Source organism: Folsomia candida, unplaced genomic scaffold (genome assembly GCF_002217175.1).
Source record: "Folsomia candida strain VU population unplaced genomic scaffold, ASM221717v1 Fcan01_Sc043, whole genome shotgun sequence".
Taxonomy (NCBI): domain Eukaryota; kingdom Metazoa; phylum Arthropoda; class Collembola; order Entomobryomorpha; family Isotomidae; genus Folsomia; species Folsomia candida.
Window position 1 is genome coordinate 213448 of NW_019091235.1, and position 22821 is coordinate 236268.

The 22821-nt window shown below is 34.6% G+C and overlaps 2 protein-coding genes and 1 long non-coding RNA gene across 5 annotated transcripts; 2 read left to right on the forward strand and 1 right to left on the reverse strand.

Annotated features, from left to right (window-relative positions):
- Nucleotides 1–239: 239 nt before the first annotated feature.
- Nucleotides 240–7861, reverse strand: LOC110861628 (SEC14 cytosolic factor). The gene is made up of 6 exons (XM_022110762.2): nucleotides 7642–7861; nucleotides 7256–7334; nucleotides 2091–2134; nucleotides 1874–1988; nucleotides 1271–1561; nucleotides 240–475 (listed from the first exon to the last, which is right to left on the reverse strand). The coding sequence occupies exons 1-6, from the start codon at nucleotides 7762–7764 to the stop codon at nucleotides 315–317; spliced, it is 813 nt and encodes a 270-aa protein (XP_021966454.1). The 5' UTR covers nucleotides 7765–7861; the 3' UTR covers nucleotides 240–314.
- Nucleotides 2179–6663, forward strand: LOC118433168. 3 transcript variants are annotated; one of them, XM_035844832.1, is made up of 8 exons: nucleotides 2179–2964; nucleotides 4899–5134; nucleotides 5221–5358; nucleotides 5456–5620; nucleotides 5691–5867; nucleotides 5943–6145; nucleotides 6232–6391; nucleotides 6468–6663. In XM_035844832.1, exons 2-8 carry the CDS (start codon nucleotides 4951–4953, stop codon nucleotides 6596–6598), a joined length of 1158 nt encoding a protein of 385 aa, XP_035700725.1. In that variant the 5' UTR covers nucleotides 2179–2964; nucleotides 4899–4950; the 3' UTR covers nucleotides 6599–6663. The 3 variants fall into 3 exon arrangements, with proteins under 3 accessions (XP_035700725.1, XP_035700724.1, XP_035700723.1); XM_035844831.1 differs by having other exon boundaries at nucleotides 2181–2964; nucleotides 3038–5134; nucleotides 6468–6662; XM_035844830.1 differs by having other exon boundaries at nucleotides 2181–5134; nucleotides 6468–6662.
- A 2624-nt stretch (nucleotides 7862–10485) lies between the features above and the next one.
- On the forward strand, nucleotides 10486–17364 carry LOC118433170. The gene is made up of 3 exons (XR_004833219.1): nucleotides 10486–11406; nucleotides 11502–11568; nucleotides 13227–17364. It is a non-coding gene; the product is annotated as an uncharacterized LOC118433170 (long non-coding RNA).
- The last annotated feature ends 5457 nt before the right edge of the window (nucleotides 17365–22821 follow it).

The window sequence follows — 22821 nt, forward strand, 5'->3', positions numbered from 1 at the left end:
TTGAAGGTGAAGTTTGGGTCGAATTTCATCGATCGAGGTACCCCGTTAGTAATTCAGAACTTTTGCGTGAATCAGACAGTTGCCTTGACTTTAATTAAGTCGAGGCATGTAGCCCGTTAAGATATGGATGAGATGGTGAATAGAAAATAGGTATGTAGTTATGGAACTTATATGCTGTTTGGAGTAATGGTAGGTTTAGACAATATCATAATCTAATAATAGTAGTGAAAATGAAATGATTAGTGTCCATTACAAGAATAAAAATAGTTTATTCGAATTCACGTGTCCATTTAGATAAATATTATTTCAAACTTTTACCACCTGAAACTTTCGGGCAATTGATTCCCCTCAAAGTTGGGGCGTAGGACTTTAGCCCACTCCTCCTTGCTTGTCCCAAGAGTTTGCATTGCGTCACGAGTCGTAGATGACAGGACTGGTCCGACCAAAGTAAGCAGCACTTGGAACACGGAGGGTGCTATAAGATTATAATGCAATAATGTACATTGATAATGCGGCTACATTAATGATAATTAGTAATCTAAAGTTATAAGGTGAGAAAGGTTGTAAGGTGCCTGTAATTTGAAAATTAGAGACAAGTCGTTCTATCATTTTCTTCATCATTTAGTGTGGTTCATATTTATAATGGATTTTATCGCAACTATGTCTGCGTGATTGTCCCATAATCTGAAAACTAGAGTGTAGTATCAAAATAAACTTTTGGTTTGTATAAGTTTTACGTTTAAAATTTTGTACTTTTTGACCTTTAAAAATTTCGAATTTGATAAATCGCTCTAGCGTTCTGAAAAAAATATGCACAAGCTTCTGGTCGAATCGGATGGAAAACTTCCGTTGCAGCGTAGCTAATATTTGTCTCGTCAAATTCTGATATGTTCACATCATCCCATTACCAATGATCCATTAGGGGTACTCAGGTCAATTCCGCATATTTCATGTCAATTCATTTGGTCAATACGTAACAAGGAAATAGTTTACAAAGATAAGTAGCGGAAATAATTTCGTAAAAATAAAACATCTGAATTTGCTTGTAAAATTTGCAAGCAAAAATGGCGATATTTTACTGTTTTTAAAACTGCAATACTTTTAGGAATCTTACACAACTTGTTTCAAGTCTTACCTAAGATTGTCGAGACAACGCTAACTGGTAGGGTTTCTTAGCGTTAGTACTTATAAATGTAATGCTTCTACTTTGCAAGAATCAAAATCATTGAGCTGTTTATACAAAAATGTTGCTTATTGTGGGAAAACTTACTGTTAAGGGTGATCAATCTTCCGATTCCGCCCGGATAGTGGGATTCATACATAGTAGCAAACTCTGTATGAAATCGTATACATGGAACACACATGTGTTGATGACGCGTAAAATTGGCCAAGTTTCCAATTAAATTCCACTGAGTTCCGTTCATTTTTCCGCCATTTGCCAAGTTTCTGGTTATTGTGTGCACCTCGTCCACATTTTTTATGAACCATCGTATCACGTTGGGAATTTGTCCTTGTACCGCTGCCTTTCGCAAGTCCCAGTCGCCAAGTGGCAAGGCCAATACTGTTGAGGAAATTTTAGATAAGTATACAAATTTTGTACTAGTTGACCTACATACATATGTACATATTTGTATGTATACATCTCTACATTTTTGGAAATCTGGTATAGTCAAGCAGGGACTGATTTCTCGGTATTAAGGTTGCTACCACTTGGTGTTAAAATTATACCGATCCGTAAGAATTTGCTACCGATATGGCAAAACTTTAATATCCCGCTACTACATGCATACTATATTACAGTTTGGTATTATTTTAATACTTGATTTCTAAGAGTGTAGCTTTTACATGATTATTATGTATGTATGTCACTTACTGGGTAGACCATTTTTGTCTGTACCGTTGATAAAAATGGGATAGTCTTTCTGAAAACTTGACCAGTCCTCGTCGTGAATGCTGTTCATTTTATAGTCCTCCCACCATTTCACAGTCTATGAAAAAATTTGTAGGATTTGGTATGAATTGCGTGCATTTGTGAGAAGTTTAATGTACAGAAGTTTAACGTATATATATGAATGTACAAATGTATGTACCTGCATCAGCATACTATTTGCTCGCGTAACATCCCATCTACGTGCTTCATTGGCAAATAAAAATATTCATAGACATTATTTTAAAAATTGTACCATGCGTTTTGTACGATACATACACAAAAATGTGTATGTGTACTGATATTGTCATGGACACCTGTGCACTACCAAAAAACTATTAAATTATTGATATTGACTTTCACATAATTTTGATCACTAAACCACCTGTGTTACAAACACGTATTCACCATGTTTGTTTATGGTGCGATTTGATTTATTTGGTTTAAATCTTTATTTGAGTGCTAATAGAGGGCTAAATTTTTTGTACGTTTCCTAAAATCGTGCCAAAATATTTGTAAGATATATTTATATGTACACATGCTTCCCTATGCAAATCGAGCTCTCGAAAATTTGACAATTTTTGTTGCAAAAAGGATAATCCGACCCCAGTAACAAAGCACATATAAATGATATCGCAAACTTGACATCTGGGGACATAAGACGATATCGAAAATCAAATATAGATGCGATATTATTCTAATGTAATCTAGATTACATGCCACGCCATTTTGTAATAATTATGCCCACTGAAATACGTAAATATGATGTTACAAATTATATGTCGCCTGGATATCGGATTAATGAACGAAAATGTCATTCACAAGACTTTGTAATATTTCCAACATAGTTAATACATTGCAGGAACACATTATATCTACATCACCAAACAACATAGAAGGTATATCAATTCTATATTCCCCCCACACGCGCATCCACACCGCGCATTCCCCTTCAGTTTTCACCACCAGTTGTATTTCGGTCGTGCTCCAGCACATTCGCTAAATTCCGTTCCAGGTTTTGCAGAATTTATTAGCAGGTACGTAATTTTAATTGTAATGTCAACAAATATAATTGGGCGACGACGCATACAGCAGTTGGCTCGTCAACAGGCACTTGTGACGACTCGGTGTCAAAATTTGAGTGAACAATTATCTTCAACAACGGAAGTAAACGTGTCTAAGGACACTTTAACAAACTCAGAACCAAACATTTTTCTTGAACATAATTCCCTACATATATTAAATGAACAAAATAATACTTCCAGTAGTTTGACAAACGATGCTGGTACTGCGGACTCTGTACTAAATGAAGTTAAAAAGTGGGCTTTAACATCCGGTGTGAATCAGAGTCAATTAAGTTCTCTTTTAAAGATTTTGAATCAGCATAACTGTTTTAGTACTTGGCCATCGGACAGTAGAACTCTGCTTAAGGGAAAATGCTTAAGAAACTATGATATTATTGACGTATTACCAGGCAAATATGTACATTTCGGATTGACTAATTATTTAGATAGCATTGTGAAAATAAAATATACAGGACAGTTAAAATTACAAATAAGTATTGACGGGCTGCCTCTATTTAATAGTAACTCTGTGAATCTGTGGCCTGTCTTAGGGCATTTTTCAAATTTTAGCAATAGTAAACCGTTCGTCATAGGAATCTATTGTGGATTAAAGAAGCCAACCAAAGTGGAAGATTTTCTAAACTTATTCATTGCAGAGTACAAGATAGCGCGATCTAAAAATGACACTTTAATAATCAATTGTTTCGTGTGTGACACGCCAGCACGAGCATTTATAAAATGTGTGAAAGGACACAATGCGTACTTTGGTTGTGATAAGTGCTGTGTAGAGGGAAACTATTCTAATCATCGCATGAACTATTCAGACGTGGGAAGTAATCTCAGGACCGACGATAGCTTTAGGAATAAAATTGATGAAGATCATCATGTAGGGACTACTCCACTTTTACAAATAAGGGACCTTGACATGGTAAAATGCTTTCCACTCGACTACATGCACTTGGTTTGCTTAGGTGTGGTAAAAAAACTTTTAATTTTATGGACGCGTGGGAAACCGAAAACGCAGAAGTTATCAAGTTTTCAAATTAACGAAATATCAACAAAATTGGAAGGTTTCAGTAAAATAACTGCTAGTGAATTTTCCAGAAAACCAAGAACATTGAGCGAATTAGATAGATGGAAGGCCACAGAATTTCGTCAGTTTCTTTTGTATAGTGGTCCTGTCATTTTGGAAAATACTTTAGTGAAAGAAAATTATTTAATGTTCATAAGTTTATCTATATCTATTCGAATTTTATGCTCTGAAAAACACTATTTAAAATATAATGATTACGCTCACAAGTTGCTCTTGTATTTTGTTCAAACTTTTAAACGACTTTACGGCGAGGATTATATTTCTTACAATATTCACGGACTCGTTCATTTAGCTGCCGATGCTAAAAATCTTGGTGCTTTGGACACTTTTAGTGCCTTTAAGTTTGAGCACAAATTGGGAAAAATAAAGAAATTAGTAAAATCTCCTAACCGTCCCCTACAGCAAATTGTCAACAGGCTAAAAGAACAGGAATTTATTATTAAATTTTCAAGTGACAGTTATAAGCTATCAAAGTTGCATAATAATGGCCCCTTAATAAGTAAAGTGAACGATACAAAACAGTACCGGTGTTATCAAACTGCTAAACTTATAATTAATTGCGATTTTTTAAGGGATTCCTTTCTATTAACCAAGTCAGGGGAGTTAATTCAAGTATATAATATTTTACAACATACTTGTTCAAATAAAATTCAGTGCGTCGCAAAAAGTGTGAAAAATGTCAGCCCCTATTTTACCGAACCAATTGACTCATCGCTCTTCGACATTTATCGTGCTGACCTAAATAATTGTGGCGAATTAAAATTGGTGGACATCTCCGATATTATGAATAAGTGCCAAATTTACAATATTGCAGGTTCTCAAAGTGCAATATTTGGACTAATTCACGCTGAACTTAGCAAGTAAATATGTACTACATTGTTGAATTTACTGCCTCCTCAAAATTATTCGTCGAAGCTGTCCCACAGCATTGGTTCGACAACGGACAGGTGGCTTATCCAAAAACAAAAAATGCACGGCAGTGTATCAGTTCTAATAAAGTTGTGGAGCCGGCGTGGCCTCGATACCCTGCTAGGATTTTACATGCCTACCGCAAGTTTTTATCAGATTTACTAGTTTTTTGGAATTATCTTGCTTTGTAAAATTATATTTAAAAAGTATACACTTTCTTCTTACAGCCACATTGAAGGAAGCAATGGCAAAATTGAATGCAGCTGTAGAAAATTCAGATTTATCCTCAGCCGAGGGAGATGATACCAAAACTCGGACACGAAAAAATCCAACTATTCGGAACGACTTGGATTCATCGGATGAAGGTAATGCTTAAAATGATTGTAATATTTAACATTTTTTCAATGTGTTTATATGTGTAAAATATTCGAAGAAGTTGACTTATTTCGTTCTATATTTCAGAGAGGACGAAGGAGAGGACACCGCCATCAGTTCTGAGTGGATTCCCACGATTGGAGCAAGTTCGACAAGACAAGTCAATTGAAATTGAATCCATCAATGACGAAGCAGTCGCATTTGGACAAGGTGTAGATGCACGTGGAGAAGAAGTATACGCTGTTCGTAATGGTAGGTTGTGTAATAATTGACCACTTGTAATTGACATATAATTTTTATTTTTTGTTGTTAAATTTTGTAGACCAAACTACGCAAGATGATATGATAAGTCAGGCTAGTTCCAGTCAAGGCGTTGGAAATATTATACTTGAAATTCCTCCTGGGTGGGTGAATACTGGCGCTAATTTGGCGGATGGGAATGATGAGGATTTGAGTGCAACTGATCAGCAGGTTCCAGTGCTAGTGACAATTGAAAAAGGTGTATTCTTTAATCCGAATTATTAAAATAAGTCTCACAAATATTTCAATTCTAACTATTACTTGTCATTTTTAGAATTCTTGGTAAGACTCCAGCAAGACATATCCATGATTAAATACTCACTGTCGAATCTGGAGAGGAAATTTGATAATTTGTCAGCACACAATGGCATTGAGAAATCTGCTCGAGCAAGTCTTGTCATTCCCCGTCCGTTCGAAAGTTGGGAACAATTTAAGGAATTTGACGAAACTTTAAATGATGATCTTTCAGTCAAAGTGGTAAATTCATAGGAAAAATACAAGAATTCGGAATAATATATAATTATGAAGTGACAAATTTAATTTTAATATCTGTTTATATCTAGAAATTGCAGTTTGCGCGCTATGCTGAAAGTAGGCTAACAGAAAACGTGTACAAAATATTACGAAATTTGTTTACCGATCTGGCTGCCACGAAGATAAGCTTTAAAGGACAGAAGGGCAATTTCGACTTTTCCAATACCAATATGAAACAACTTGTGTTTGGTAAAAATTTAGCTTTAGTAACTATTTTGTGAGTAACCAGTATTTAAGTTTATATTAACTAAGTGTTGTTTCTCAGATTCCGTCTTTGCAAACGACAAGTATCTGAAAACTGAGAGGGATATTGAGAAGACCATCATTGCTTGGTTTCAACACGCCGGAGGACGCCTAAAGAAGCACATGACTGCCAAAAATCCTCGAAAACTTTAAAATATGTTATTATTTTGAAAACATAATTATTACTTTGCGAATAAAAAATACGCCTAATGAAATTCAAGCAAGAAACCGATGTATTTTGTATATCATATGATCATAGAATTCACATCGAAAGTCAATAATATAAGCACATTATAAAAACATCGCCGAGATATCGTACATATATAGTTAATATATCGAGTTAATGTAGAATATCTCTCTAAATGTCATGAGCTGGCGATGTCGCTATTTCGATATTGTTAAAATGTACCCTCATTGATATCGTCAAATGTTGGCCTAGAGCGAAATCTGCTCATGCTGGTGACCAAGTTTCGACTTTGTGCGACATATGGGGATATCCTAGCGACATTATTATGTAATCATTATAATGTAAATATGACATAATTTTTACATCTTTTTGTTACTGGGGGAAGAACTCTGAGATTTCGACAAGTTCAGATATACTTTTTTGCAGGAAAAGAACTATTTTTGGGGGGAGTAGGGGTCATGGAATCCTATCCTTCTTGTCTTATGGAGCATGTGGGCTGATATGGGTCACACCAGGGAGGTTGGGGTAAAGATTGTCCGAAAATCGATCACATGCTTTATGTACGGCCCCGTAATATTGGATATTAATGTGATCATCAGTACATTATTTAGAATCATTGTTACCTCTCAAGTATCGGACAAGATTTAACTCTTCTTTCATCGTCTCCCTTGGAAAAACCAAAGTGGAAATGGCATCTTTGAACTGAAAGTAATAGATTACCAGATTGCAGAAGATTTATAATTTTTACGAATCATGTAAATAAGGACATTATGTATTCGTGGAGTATGGTAAAGTAAGCAAAGTACAAATATCTATATCCGATGCACGAAGATTAATATACAACCGGCCCATATATGTATATGTATTTTACCTATTTAAATATGGATGTACATGAGTTACAATATATGAGTAGACTAAATATGTTGTATACAAATAAATAAATAAATAAAAATCTTCCTAACACAAATGAAAAATCTGTTAAAATATCTACTAATTATTTTGTTCCTACCTGATCAACTTTCCTTTTCTCAGCTTTCGTCAATGTCAAGTTTTCAAGTTGCTTTGTCACCGACACAAAAATGATTAAAACGATCAACAAAACTTGCAAATATTTCTGAGCTGCAGGTAACATTTTAATGTTGTGGAAGAAAACTAAGTTTCGTCTGATAAAATGGAATTAAAGTCGATGACCGACTACGGAAAAAGAGTGGTGGTCAAATAAATACATATTTTGCAGAGCGACAAGAAAAATAGTTCGACAAAAGGAGATCATGTCAGCGAGTCGGGGTTAAGATTTTAGCTTGCATACTTATGAACGTGTTGGCTATGCAAATTAAACCAGAGTCACAATGTTTTTTTTACGAATCAAGATAATAAATTGGCGAAAAGGTACCCGATTCGTACTTAATAAAATACAAATGTCAACGTTTTGCATACATTTTGCAATATACAATGTAAACTTGTAACGTGGTAGCAGTACACATGTGTAGGTATATGTATACATATCTACTGTACTGTTGTTACTGAAAAGTCTGCTTGGAACGCGAAAATATATGTATATATGAAATTACAAAGATTATCAAAATTGATAGGTAGAATATTTTTTTATAAATACAAATCATATCGTCTTCGCAATACATACACACACACACATTGGCTTCAGTGCAATTTATTCAGTAAACACATGGAAAGATATCCACGAGTCCGGTAAATCTATCACATCCTCATGTAATTGTAGTTATGTACTATCTCAGTATTGTGCATTCATGTAATATTATGGGGTTATTATTCATCCAACAGACTTTTACCTGAAATCACATTGCGAAATATATTGAAATCTCAGAACTTGAATTTCCAGTGCTTTAATTCAGTTTAAAAACTATAAAATTGAAATCTGAAATCTGATCTAAATCTGGCGCCAGAGTTTTTAAACTCGTACATTTTATTTAATTTATAAAATAGAACATTAGAAATTTAAGGAAAACATCGGTTATTATTTTCAAATCTTTCGTAAATAATTTTAGTCAAGTATGTAATGCTACATTTGTCTTCGAAGAACGACCCCTACCTGACTTTGTCTACCTCCCAGCCGTCACGGTTTCATTTCTCCGGGTGAAATCTTTCTGGATTATTAGCTCACCCTGCGTAGCACGGGAGCTATTGAATTCCTCTTGTCCGTCCGTCTGTCTGTCTGTTAACGAGTTTTTTGCATGAATTGATGCTAATTAAAAATCCCCTTCACAATTATTGATTATGTTAGGCGCACCATTGGTATTGAACAAACTGGATCGAATTTTTTTAGTAAATAAATAGCACAGTTGATATCTAATAATCGGTACCACAAAATGATGCGAAATAATTGGGGGATGGGATGCAAAACGCACCAATAGTACAGAATATCCGGGAGAAATGATCATACAATTTTGACAAAGTTTTCAAAATTATATAACCCGAATGGTCGCTAATTCTGCACTAATGGTGCAATGGCGGGCCGAATCTTTTGCACCATAAACGGCATATATATAATGAATATATAAGAGTTGTGATCTATTTTGTTGGCTTATTCCGCACCTTCGGTGCAAAGTTCTGTCTCAATCATTATGACAGGGTGAAAATCGATGCATATCTGTATATGGCGGCACGTGGATAGATTGTGAATTATCCATCAGTCTATATTCATGAAATTCTAGTTTTTGCCCCTATTTATGTACTACATATATACCTATGTACATACTGCCTTTCAGATTGATACGTTGCTTGTGGATGATTAGTTTATTTATTTATTGTTATTGCTAACAAGTCGACGCTGCATTAACAAAATTCCTAGTAGTTAACAAAACTTTGCATTAATTTCAAAATTGCGAATTGGCAACAGGACATATTAGAAATCCGTTGTAATATTAAACATAAACTCCTTACTCATATTCTAATTTCGATTTCATTCAAATTTTGTTGCAAAATGTGTTGCAAATGCAGTCCCCAAATTTAAGGCTATATAATTACAAACGTCGAAGAGTTACATATTTACATAATTTCGAATTATTAACAACATTCCCAGTTGGTTTAAAAATTCGTAATAAGTAACGGATTCTATCAAGCGATTCTGCTCTATCATTAGACCTATGGATTAACTTAAAATGCTAACCAAGATTTCATAATTCGATCGTGGCATACTAATATGGAAAATGCAATTATTTTGCAAAGTTCAACATATTGGAAAATTGGGGTCTAAAGTCGAGGCAGCGGCCAAATTCTAGTCCAAAATAATTTTTAAAATTATTTCCCGTGATATTTGACCAAAATTTGGACGAGTTTGAGTCAAAATCCAAAATTGGCAAATAATTCACACATTTTGGCTCAGAACTCGAAAACTGCTGGAATCACCCCCTATTTTATTACAGATTATTGATCTACTCATTTTTACGCAAATTTTAAGGTATCCAACTTGAAAATCGTTAGAGCGCGAAAAAAACACTATTTCATTGTATATATCTATCTTAAAAACTACACTGGTTTCCGAATCGAACTTCAGACGTAAATATGATAATTACGATAATTACGTCAGTAGCTCTCAAAAGATTTTAAAATACAGAAGAAACGTGTCAAATTATGTATTTGCTGTTGCATATTTCGGGGTTTATAAATGGTTATTTTTAATTTTTAATTACATTTGCGTCATGGTCATCGCCCTTGGAAACAAGCTGTTTTCAAAGGCGACTATTACAGAAAGAGCAACAACGACGAGTATGTATATCTTAATAACGTAATTATTTGTAGACTGTATGTACATAAAGAGTAAAGAAGATTGTACACAATTACACGAAACAACACAAAATAACACCGTCCTGCCGTCTTGGCTTAGAGGCTTGACCATCAGTGTCATGACTCAAAAAGCCGAGAGTTCGATTCCTCTTGAGTTGTATTATGCAGCAAAAAGTGTGGAACGAACTGGTATGGAAATACAAATTACTGTTCGGTGCCGGCAGATAATCTGCATAGGATTGTCTGGCCAAATCCTAAGATAGTTTGAATATCTCCTTATTTACATCCTATCCTGTTTCACCGTTTACCCCAATTTTCAATTTCAATAATTACTCCCTTTCCTCTACAGTACCTATCCTAGTAAACCTGACATGCCAGCCCTAACTATACCTTTGCTTGTAGTTGTTGATGTCAGTATCTATCCCTGTCTTGGTATTGGAAACGATGTGGCTCACATATCATATACCGCAGACGTAAAAGATTGAACAGAACAGAACAGAACCTTGTGTACAATTAATTTCCTTAAAGACGTGTCGTGGGAACGCTGCGTGACGATGGCGCATGTCTAACTATTACGCAATACATACTCATCCCGTCTATCTGTTACAACTGTTCACGTCCATGTGTTTTTAAAAGGGGACGTTCACATATTACGTCGTCAAGAAGCATCGAAAAGAATAAAGTGGTCATAATAAGGCACCCGATATCATGATGATCGGATACAATGCCAAAAGAAAAAACCTTGACTTGTAGAATCTATGTCCTAATTCGAGTACGGCCCATTGGACCAGACTTTTTAACCTTCGATGCTTAGCTTAAATACATACTCACTCACTCATCCTCTTCAACTCCAAATTCACTAAAATTCGTCCCGTGATTTACAAAATACAGCAAAGTGTCCATGGTGACGTAGTGATCAGGGATTTGGTCCTTCATTTAGATGAAGGACCATGCCGATTTATTTCTGATCATGTACCTCAAAAGTTTATTAATATAGGAAACAAAATTAAAAGTAAGAAATCTGGGAAACAAATTTGTTGACAAAAATTTAACTTCAATTAAGTTTTGTCTTGATTATGACTTGCAAATTGTTTTTTTGTATTACAGAAAATATTCAATTGGCCGATTCTGCTGTATCGTATTCATCTATACAAATTTCAACACCCTAAAAAATGTAATCCAGTTTTTGAATATTTTTATTTTCTTAATTTTAGCAAATTTTATAGTACATATATTTTAGCATGTTAAATGAAGGAACATGCATGTTTCATGATATATATTTTTACCCGTATTGACTAATTATTCTTAATGGTTGATTATTTTGTATGCATATTCATATGTACACTGTTAAAACTCAGGTATTGTGATGCAGGTATCCAAATATTTCTCGATATTAAGGTTATTACCGCTAGGAGTTACAAGTATTCCGGTCCGTAAAAAGTTGCCACCGACATTGTAAAACTTTAATACTGAGGTTTTTTAGCCACATATTACTTTTGTATCAATACCGCTTTGGCTGAGTGATTATACCGCTTGCAATTATTTTAATACCGGATTTCTTATAGCGTATATGCATATAAGTATCTATGCATGCATTATGTAAATATACTGAGGGTAGTCCACATCCGTGAAAACGTTTTTGACCTTTAATATCTTTGGCGCTAGTAGAAATTTTGAATTGAAATTTTTACAATTTGTTCACCTTATAGTCACCTTATAGCAAAATTTCAATTCGCTAGTCCAAATGGCGCCAGAGATATATGCATACGAAAAAATAGTGCTGTTCTAAAACTGCATAAATTTTACGTTTCAGAATATTTTTAAAACCTTCTAGAATTGTGAATTGTTTATGGAATTTTATGTTGGTGGTATGAAAATTTTTGGCATCTATGTGGCTTTCATAAATAACTCAAAATTTCCTAATTTTTTAAATTCATTTCATACCAGCTGGATTTGTACAAAAAAAGCGTGAATAAAGTTTTTTTTAGTTAAATGGAATTTTATAAATCACAATAGTTGAAATATTTTTATGTTTATTATTTTGGAAGTTAGCGGAGACATTACTGATGGTAATGCCAAAAAGATTTTGGACTACAAATGTTTAATTTCGTGTAATGGAGGTACGTGGGAAAAATTAGCGAAATTTTGACAAATTGGGGGCTGTTATAACTCTTACTCTGAAACTCTACCCAGCTATTTTTTTTATCAAATTTAAACTGCATTGTGTACTACAGACATGGGCTCACACAATTTGCTATTTCCTGGCATTTCTAGCCTATCAGCCACTGCTCCATGTCTTTTAACCGGGTAATTTATGTCTGAAACGAAAAAAACATCATTGTTTTACGGTGGGGTTAGTTGAAGGTCTGCTTTTTACACTAGAGAATTGAAATTTTGCACCCATAATGCTGACTATGTATAAGGTGAACAAATTGTAAAAATTTCAATTCAAAATTTCTACTAGCGCCAAAGATATTAAAGGTCAAAAACGTTTTCACGGATGTGGACTACCCTCAGTATGTACAAAACAATGGCGAGATTGTAAATCTGTCACTTTTCTTGGTAACGTTATGCCACTGCTACATACATCAATATTATTTTACAAATTAGGACGCGGTTAAGATGCGTTTGGTGGATTGTCAGTGTACTTTTTTCAACATTTTTTATTTATGGATCCTACCGTTTTTACTTTGTTACGAACGAAATGCATAATTTGTGTTACTTAACAATCGTGTTGCCATTTAATTTCAATTCAATTAGTGCTAACCCTGATTTACATATATGTATGCATCTGTTATTCATCCAATTTTAATGCGTTTTTTTGCATCGCAGGAAACCTTCATCTTTACCCTACAATACTTAATGATTGTTCCAGCATCTTCAGAATGCGGTTACCACACAATTTGAAGACTACATAGGAAGGAATGATCATCATTATTTTTTGGGGATCGTACTATTGCCCAGCATCGCTTGATTTCAGCATCAATGGTAGTAAAATCATATCTTGTTTAACTTTATAATATGTTGTAGGTATTAAGATATGTACTTTAAAAATTGATGTAAATATGTGAGAAAGCATTTTCAAATCTGATTATGAGGGAAGAAGTTTTTATTTCTTAAAATTATCCTAATTGTTAATTATTATCGAATTTTCAACCCTTTTTACACATTATATGTATGTAATGTAAGTCCAAATTCATCATTTAATGCATTGATCGTAAGTTTTGGATTTATTTGCCTATCTTTGCGACGTAATTTGCATATTATAGATTCTCATCCCCAATATTGTATTTATAGCAAAAAATCAACTTTAAAAACCGTAGCTTAATTCCAGATTAACACAAGCGTAATGTGTTTCTAATATGCAGCAGAGAGCTGCTTCTGGTTGTAATTTTATTTTTTTATTTTATACTTATTAGCATCATGAGCTAACTGGATATCGCCTTGGTAGCGTATGCATGTATCTAGAGATTATGGTTTTGAATTAATCTTTTCAAGCAAAATTAATATCACAGCGTCAGAATATTGTAGGCAACGAAAGGCTGTGTGTCGGTTAAAAAGCGTTGTCTGCTTTTTCAAGAGCATATTTTGCTGCAAAAATCGCTTTTGCGAATGTGATACATTTAAGTATTTTGCAATGTCCTGTTGTGTTCTTGCAAACTTTTTTAATTCTTTATACACCGTTTCCTTTTGAGCGGTCGCTCATTCCACAATTTTGGAACGTGCAAATTTATGCAATTCTCCTACCAAGTGTTGGATTATATTGTGCAGATGGCTGTCGTTGATTGGTATTCGTACTACCTGATTCGAAGTTAGCCGCTCCCAAATAACGCAATGTCTCCGTCATGTCGTTGTTATCTATGTCAGCTTCATGAAGCCCGTTGTAACGAGTACTTCTGATGAATATTGTTTTTAAAATACAACAGGAACTATTTCCTGGGTAGAGTTTAAAACCTGAAGCATATGTACGTATCTATTAAAATTTTATCCGAAAAATTTTAGGGCTCCGTAACTCCTATGTCCAACATATATTCTAAACTATGTCCGTGGGTTGCCGCTAATGGTAGAAATGTTTTAAATGGGGCAGAGTTCCAGGACGTTCCGGAAAATAATATTCCAACCATGCGTCCATTGTAGGGACAACCACACTATCGACAGAACCTTTATACACAGCTATCCTGGTTGTGACATTGTTAACCTGTAAGACATTAAGCCCATTATAGTGGAAATGGGAATGTTATAGAGACCAGATATAAGGGGGTGGGGAAAGTTAAGTAAACACTCACCACCAAAGATAATCTGTCACTATTACAATACTCTAGTATCCCATAATTATAGAGTACCAAACATTCATTGCCAACTGCTGAGCTGTAGTTTGTGGCCGTCGATACTGCAAACTGGTAGTGTAACGTACCCGTGGAAGGACAGGAATTGATTGTACTAGGAGTAGGTGGCAATGAAAGACAACTTTGTAACTGGAAACCCTTATTAGATGTATTAGATGCATTAGATTACCTGTATTAGATGAATTTCTACTATAGTAGAGTCATATTATTTCAATTGTTAAAAAAAAATTATTCACATTATAAGTATCGAGCTTATTGGAGAATATTGGTACATGATAATTAGGTACTTCTTTCCTGTTGTGCGTAACACTTTAGACTTTTTAAACCAGTTAATAATCATCTGTGTTGCCTGCTTCAACCTTGTATACCCACACACAGTCTTTCATCGTTTCATGATATCCTTTTTAGTAACTAATATTTAAATAGTCATTAGTAGAATTACTTCCGCTAAATTGTCATCTCCATACACATCTGGTAGTCTTGTCAACATGCATCAATGGGTAAATATTGCAAATGCTTGTAGAAATTATAATAATGATATCTAATAAGAACTGATAAATAATATCCATAATGGGTTTGGCGATACCCATGAAATTCGCAGGCCCATGCATCGCGGCCCCTTGCTAACTTAACTCCATGCTATTTCTTTCTTCCTTAGTAGAAGCAATTTGTTGCCTTGCACACTAATATAGTTGTGCAGTCAGATAGTTTGCCCATACCCTATTAGAATAAATGAAATTGGACGCAATGTTCTTATCGTGGTAAATGGGTGATCTGATAACGATCTAGTAGAAAGCTTCTAAATCTCTTCAAAGTATATTGGAAGATATAACATATAAAGGGTACGATCTTCGTCATCGCGATTCTTAGCAGCATGTCATGATTCATCGTGACGTCACTTTTGTCAACTCAATATGTGTCCAAATGTTATACCACAACTCGACCCCAAACAGAGCTACGTCTACTATAAGTCCTACAACAGGCAAAGAAAAGCTTGCAATGGTTGCAATAATGTCCAATGAGCTAAGAGATATTTCTACTATAGCATCTCGGAGAACGTGGTTTGGTAATTGATGTAGCCTATTTTCCAACCAAATGGAAAAATAGAATTAGGCGTGTGACCTTAATCGTCACTGAATGTGTTCTACGCTGGGGGAGTATAGGATGGGGAATAGCTACCAAACGCCGTTTATCCTTCGTACAAAGGCGCATTGACAAACGCATCTAATTCATAAATATTTATTATCATATTGAATGTTTATAACATGAGACTTCTGAATATTGAATGTTGATAAGATGTATCAGACCGGTGTAGTTATTGGATATAAAGTCCAAAGCCGTTCCGAGGTTATGGGTGACGATGATTGATGAATGTGGTAACTCATTGTAGGCCACCATAGCCTTAATTGGGATTTGCGATAACTTCGATGGTAAGAAGTTATTTTTTAAGAAAGCCTGTCAACAATATATATACTTAAGAAATCAATTATGCATAAAAATAACCCCGAGAACAGTTGTACATTCATTAATTTGTTGCAAATAATGTAGTGGAATTCCCTAAGGAAAAAAGGAAAAGAAAATCCCTGATAAAATAGTAGTTGATAAAATGAAATGTGTAACGAATTTTAACGGGATACAGACGTTTCATCCCTACGTCCTTTTGTGGGAGTTATAAAAGTTATAAAAGAGGCTGTTAGAGCAACCTCATATACTGGCCAGGTGGGACCATACCTTCCTTCTATGCCACTAGGTCAATTAAACCTGGAAGTCCCAGTTTTTCTTTCTAGCATAACCATAGATTGGGATCCCTTGAATGTCGGTCCCTTGAATGTCGGTCCCTTGAATATACTGTTGCTCCTGGGGATACTGAAGGCACTATAATGTCCATTTATAATATCCTAGATGATAGATCATGATGTGATATTCTAAGCTTCTATTCGATTTTCAGGTTTTGGTCGTTTTTGCATGAAATTTTAATTTTAAACTATCTCCATCCCCAATACGGTATTTCTGGGGAAAATCCGCATTATTACATAAGTTTTCTTTAATGTAGGGTTTCTCCAGAATAACACCTTTTAGTAATAAGACAGCTTACCCTTATTAAGGTTGGAGGAAATTGTTGAGTTCAGAACCAAATTAGTTATGGGAACTAAAAGTCAAAGGAATTGGTGTCGAGAGTTTTCGTAGTGAAAGTGACTCAGGTTGCAATTTAGAAAATTGTAACCAGAGTCATATGTACACATGTATTATAGCTGCAGCGCAAATATGTAATACATATTAACATATAAATCGTTTCAATATATATTTGATTAGCATGTTAAATATCAATAAGAAATTTAAATGTATTTAGTTCGTGAATTTATAGACTTAAATACGATTAAAATTTACCCAAAGTTAATAAAAATTTGACATAGTGTAAAACGTTTCCCACGTACATAGAATGTAGTCCAAACCTGGAGTAAATCTTATCTAAATGTATGCATCGTTAAAATTCAGCATCTTCTTGTAGTATCTTAAAGTTTGTTTTGCAAATATTTAATATTTAGAATGCATATGTACTAATAAATATATGTGTACAGTTATTTTGTTAACCTAATCATAATAAACTTCAAATGTATACTGAAAATCTTGGTCCACAAAAATGGTTGTTTTATTCAAAATTGCTATAATTTAGTTATTTAAATAATGCCTTAATAAATACATGATTGATAAACAAAATAAGAGGTTTACTGCGACATGTCAAACTTTATGTATTTATGTATGTATCTATATGTGAATGCATACATACATATCTACATAAATCATTTGACAAGTCCAATCTCAATTGATGGAGATGAATGCGTAATTTCCACAAGATACGTCATATTTTCCAGGTCATAAGAAACAGTACTGCCGATAATGAACTAAATTAAAACCTTTCCATCCCAATCATAAGTAAGTCAGTTACATCACTCTTAGAAAACTGGGTAAGTCATACAAATATGTACACAACCCGTGATGGTATTCATTTGGTGATCACTTGTCCCCGGGTTGGTAATATTTTGATTCCAAGTGGTGATTTATCATCACCACAAAGGTGTTTATTTTTCACTGTATGGTAATGCCCGTTATCACCGCGCCGGTTAAGTCATTCCATTTAGTGATGATTCAATACCGTTTTGCTAAGAGCGTATCTATATTAGGTATAACTCGCAATACATATTCACTTTAACAATAGAAAGATAATAGTAGCTGATTTTTTTCGTTTCATTCGACTGACACAGGTTGCAACCTATTTAATTCTCGGTGTATGTACATATGTAGTTGACTTGGTGTCGCATTCATACTTACGTGTTTTCTGTAGTTTAACAGCATCTCACCTTGCAGATAACATGGGCTCCATAATTTTACTATATGTATGATAAATATGCCTGCCACGAATGGAGGCATGACCTAAATACGCATACATATGCACATTCGTACTTCACTTTTGGGATGGCACAACTAAATTACATATTCAACTCCTGAAATCACAATTAAATAATTAATATTCGCATTTTTATATCTCAATTATACGTATAAACACGGTAAATATATACTTACAAGACATAAATTTTTATACATATACATAGTCATGCATACGAAGAATGTGCGTCTGGAAATAAATGAAATCATGTTGCATTGCACGAAGACACATCTCCAATATTGGAGAACTGTGAAAAGTATCTCCAATGCAATGTTCAAGACTTTTTTCTTACTTTTGTAAACACATTCATTCGTTTTGCATATTCATACTCTATTTACGACGATATGTACATAAATACATGCATATTTACTTCAAGTATACATTCATAAGTACCCATAACCTTCCGGGCACATATGTACATTACATATACATATAAATGCATTCCTTTGTGCTACGCGTATCTATGTATGTACATACATATTTGCTTGAGTAAATGTGCCACGGATAAACTGATCAAATACACGCCGATATGATGCGCCCAATTATGGGTATGTGTACATATTTATTCCCTTCCCTCAAATTTTACCAGTTAAATAACGCAACAAGGACACGACAATTGGTTATGGCATTGGCAGGGTTACGAATACGTGTTTTTAGAGCAATGTTTTTTTCTCAGTTTATATACTATTTTTTCTGCGAGCTATGGAATAATGAAAAAAAACATTGTCCTTCTCATAAGAGAAGTAAGCTTCAGATGTACATATGTATGTAAGCATGATATAATTAACAGCAATCAATTTACATCCTACGTTAGAAGCTCTCAAAAATTATAAAATAAAGGAACAAATTGGGCAAATTATTTACCAGTTTTGTCCTAACACATTTCATACACTTTTATTTTAAATTTTAATTATGTATCAGGCTTATAGCACTTTGGAACAAGTTTTTTTCAAAGGTAGCTATTACAGCATGATCAACAATGACGGATATATACTAATTAATAACATATGTAATTATTCTTACGATTAGTTGAGTATGAAAACAGTATGTACAGAGTTACACCATAACATAAAACAAGCTTATGTAAAGTTATTTCCTTAACAAACGTGTCGTGGGAACACTATATACTTACGCGATTATAGCGCATGTCTAACTATTACGTAATACATACTCATCCATTCTTTCTGATACAGTTTATCACGTCCATGTGTTCTTAAAAGGGGACGTTCTCGTATGATGTCGTCATAAACTATCGAGAAAGACGAAGGGATCATCATCAGAAACCCGGTCTTACTTGAGTCTAACGCAATGCCAAGAAAAAAACCTTGGCTTGCAGAATCAATGTCGTAATTCGAGAACGGACCCTTGGACCAGACTTTTTAAGCCTCGATGTTTAAATGTACACTTTGCTAACTCACACATCCCACTATGGGCCAGGGGCCAAAGATGTGGCCTTTAAGGCAGTACTTTGAATTGGCTGCTCTTGTATACCATTTTGGACTACACTACCATGTTGTTCTAAATGCAAAATATTAAGTGAAAAGTTACACCCATTCCGGAGAACAAGGGGGGTAAACTTTCCCAAACACATTGCGGAGATAGGGAGAAACGCCCTTTAGCATTTCCGTCCATTTCCGTGCTTTACGAACTTGCCTCTTATACCATTCGAGAGCTTCTGGGGTGGAGAATAAATGCTGGTGCCGGAAATTGCCACTTTCGATCACAAGTGAAACCACACCCCTTCCAAGTCACATACGTAACTAAATAAGTAATGAGCTAAATTGATTTCATTTAACGGCATTCTCAGTTAAAATCATCATGCGACTTATCGATTTGATGGACAAGATACGTGGGTTTTGACTGCCCATCCAGATCCAAAAGCCACTATCAATGGGGTGTGGCTATACATATGTAGGTGCCCCACATTATAATGTGGGGCACCTATCGCCACAATCTTGACAGTTGAAAGTCGGATTACTTTTCAAATTATTGACCGATTTTCAAATTTGTAACTGTTTTGGAAACCTTAGGTAAATGGGCGAAATATAAATTTCCAGATTTTTCAAATTCGACCACACCCCCTCGAAATTAAGGTAAAAAAATTATAAAATATAATTAACGAATACCGCTAAATTTCAGACTAAAAATCGAATTTCTTGTCGAAAAATACCTCGACACCGTGGGCACTACCAGCCGTGTTCAAACAGCCACATGCCACACTCCCAGTGGGTGTGGCTCTCGGAGACTTTTTGATTTTAACGAAACCATGTCATGTGACATATCATTTTTCTCAAGGCGATGAAGACATTACGACTGAATACTTAAAATTTACGAACCACACCCCCAGTGGGTGTGGTTCTCAGAAAGTTTTTGATTTTAATGAAACCATGTCATGTGATATATCATTCTTCTCACCCTGATGAGGAGATTTCGACGGACTAACCTAAATTTTAAAACCGCACCCATAGTGGGTGTAGCCCTCGGCGACTTTTCGATTTTAACGGGACCATGTCATATGATGTATCATTTTTCTCAGCTCGACGAGCTGGTTTCGACGCAATACCTAAGCTTGGGAATCCGTACCCCCCAGTGGGTGTGGTTCTAAGTAAGTTGTCGTTCTTGACGAAACCATATCATGAGATGTATCATATTTCTCATCTCGACAAGGTGGACTCGACGGAATACCTAAAACTTGCAAACCGCGCCCCCAGTGGGTGTGGATTTTAGGAAATTTTCGATTTTAATAAAACCATGCCCCACTGGGTGTGGCTCTCGGCGACTTTTCGATTTTACGTCATTTGATATATTTATACTTTTTCTTAGCTGGACGACGGGATCTCGACAGAATTTTTAGAATTTTGAAACCACACCCCAGTTGGTGTGGTGTTCAGCGACTTGAAGCTGTTTTCTCCGATTTTAAATTTCCCCCACACCGAAATAGCACCGTCTGTATTATTTTGTTTCGAATTGTATTTTATTATTTTTTGAATTTCCATGAAAGCTCGTGTTTTCCGTTGTAGCGGTTTTGATTGCATTTTCAGTTCAAATTTAAATTTGTCAACAAGTTTTGTTTTATAATTTTAACGCTATATCAAAAACGAAAGAACTAAAACATTTTCTCAAAAATTACTAAAAATAAAATTGTCAAAATACGTTTCTAAAAATTTAAAACTTTGTATGCGATTTCGTAATTTCGAAAAATACAGCAAGAAATTGTTAAAAAATACAATTGTTGAGAGTTGGATTTTCTCAATTTACATAATGCAATTCTAATTATTTTGTCGAAATCCCCTCATTTCGTTAAGATAAATGATATATTAAATGACATGACATGGTTTAGTTGAGAAAAATGATATATCACATGACACGGTTCCGTTGAAACCGATAATTTTCTTAGAGCCGCACCCACTGGGGGTGTGGTTTAACAAATTTAGGTATTAAATCGAAACCCCGTTGTCGAGCTGAGAAAAATGATATATCACATGACATGGTTCCGTTAAAATCGACAATTTGCTTAGAGCCACACCCACTGGGGGTGTGGTGCCAAAATTGTAATGCTTCTGTCGAAATCCCCTAGTCGAGCTGAGAAAAATGATATATCACATGACATGGTTCCGCTAAATTCGAAAAGTCGGCGAAGGCCAAACCCCCTGTGGGTGTGGCATGCGAGTCTTAAAAATTTTCTCATATAATATATGCCTTGGGTTATCGTTTCACACCAAAATCTAATTCTTGTTTCTTCAAATTCGGCTTCTATATATTTTTGGCCAAAATTTATTAAATCTGGCCCATAGTGCATCCTCTTCAACTGCAAGTTCTCTTAAATCCGTCCAGTGATTTGCAATATACAGCAAAGCGGATATTGTAACGTAGTGTTGAAGGACGTGGTCCTTCATGTAAATGAAGGACCATGGCGATCTGTTTCTGAATATGTACTCAAAGTTTCTTATTTAAGAAGGATTCTAATACACAAAATTTAAAATAAATTTGGCAACTTTTCTTGACAGAAAAATTTAATACATTTTAAATAAGTGCATCTATTTAGTGTTACGAAGTTAAAAAAATGCCGCTTGAAATACCAAGCAAAAGAAATATACATACACATACATACATAGACCACAATTATATGTACGGATATTCGTTGCTTATTAATTTATCCATAAAGTAAGTTCCTCATAAAAAATAAATATTTTTATCTAACTATTTTTGTGTACATACATGCATCGAACTATTTTGTATATCTACAAAACAATACTTTCTTGGCTATTGGTTGGTTAAAATATGTTCTTGGGAGATTTAACATTTTGGAAATATAAATATTCTAAAATATTTTCATTCACTGGCTATTATCTATATGCACCTACCGAATTCGATGGAGAGGACTGTAGAAGTCTGAAAGTTTACCTGGATTAACTAAAAAATTTAATTGGTCACACACAATTTACATTTTTTTGCGCGTACAAATATTTAAATTTATTTACGTTAAACTTATGGACATATGCAAAATTATCGTGATATATAAAATCATCCCCGTTAAACAAGAAATGATTCAAGCTTAAATGCGGTCCATTTTTAAATGTACATGTCTTGATTATGAATATGAATGAATTTTTTTTGTTTTTGTGTTTCAGAAAAT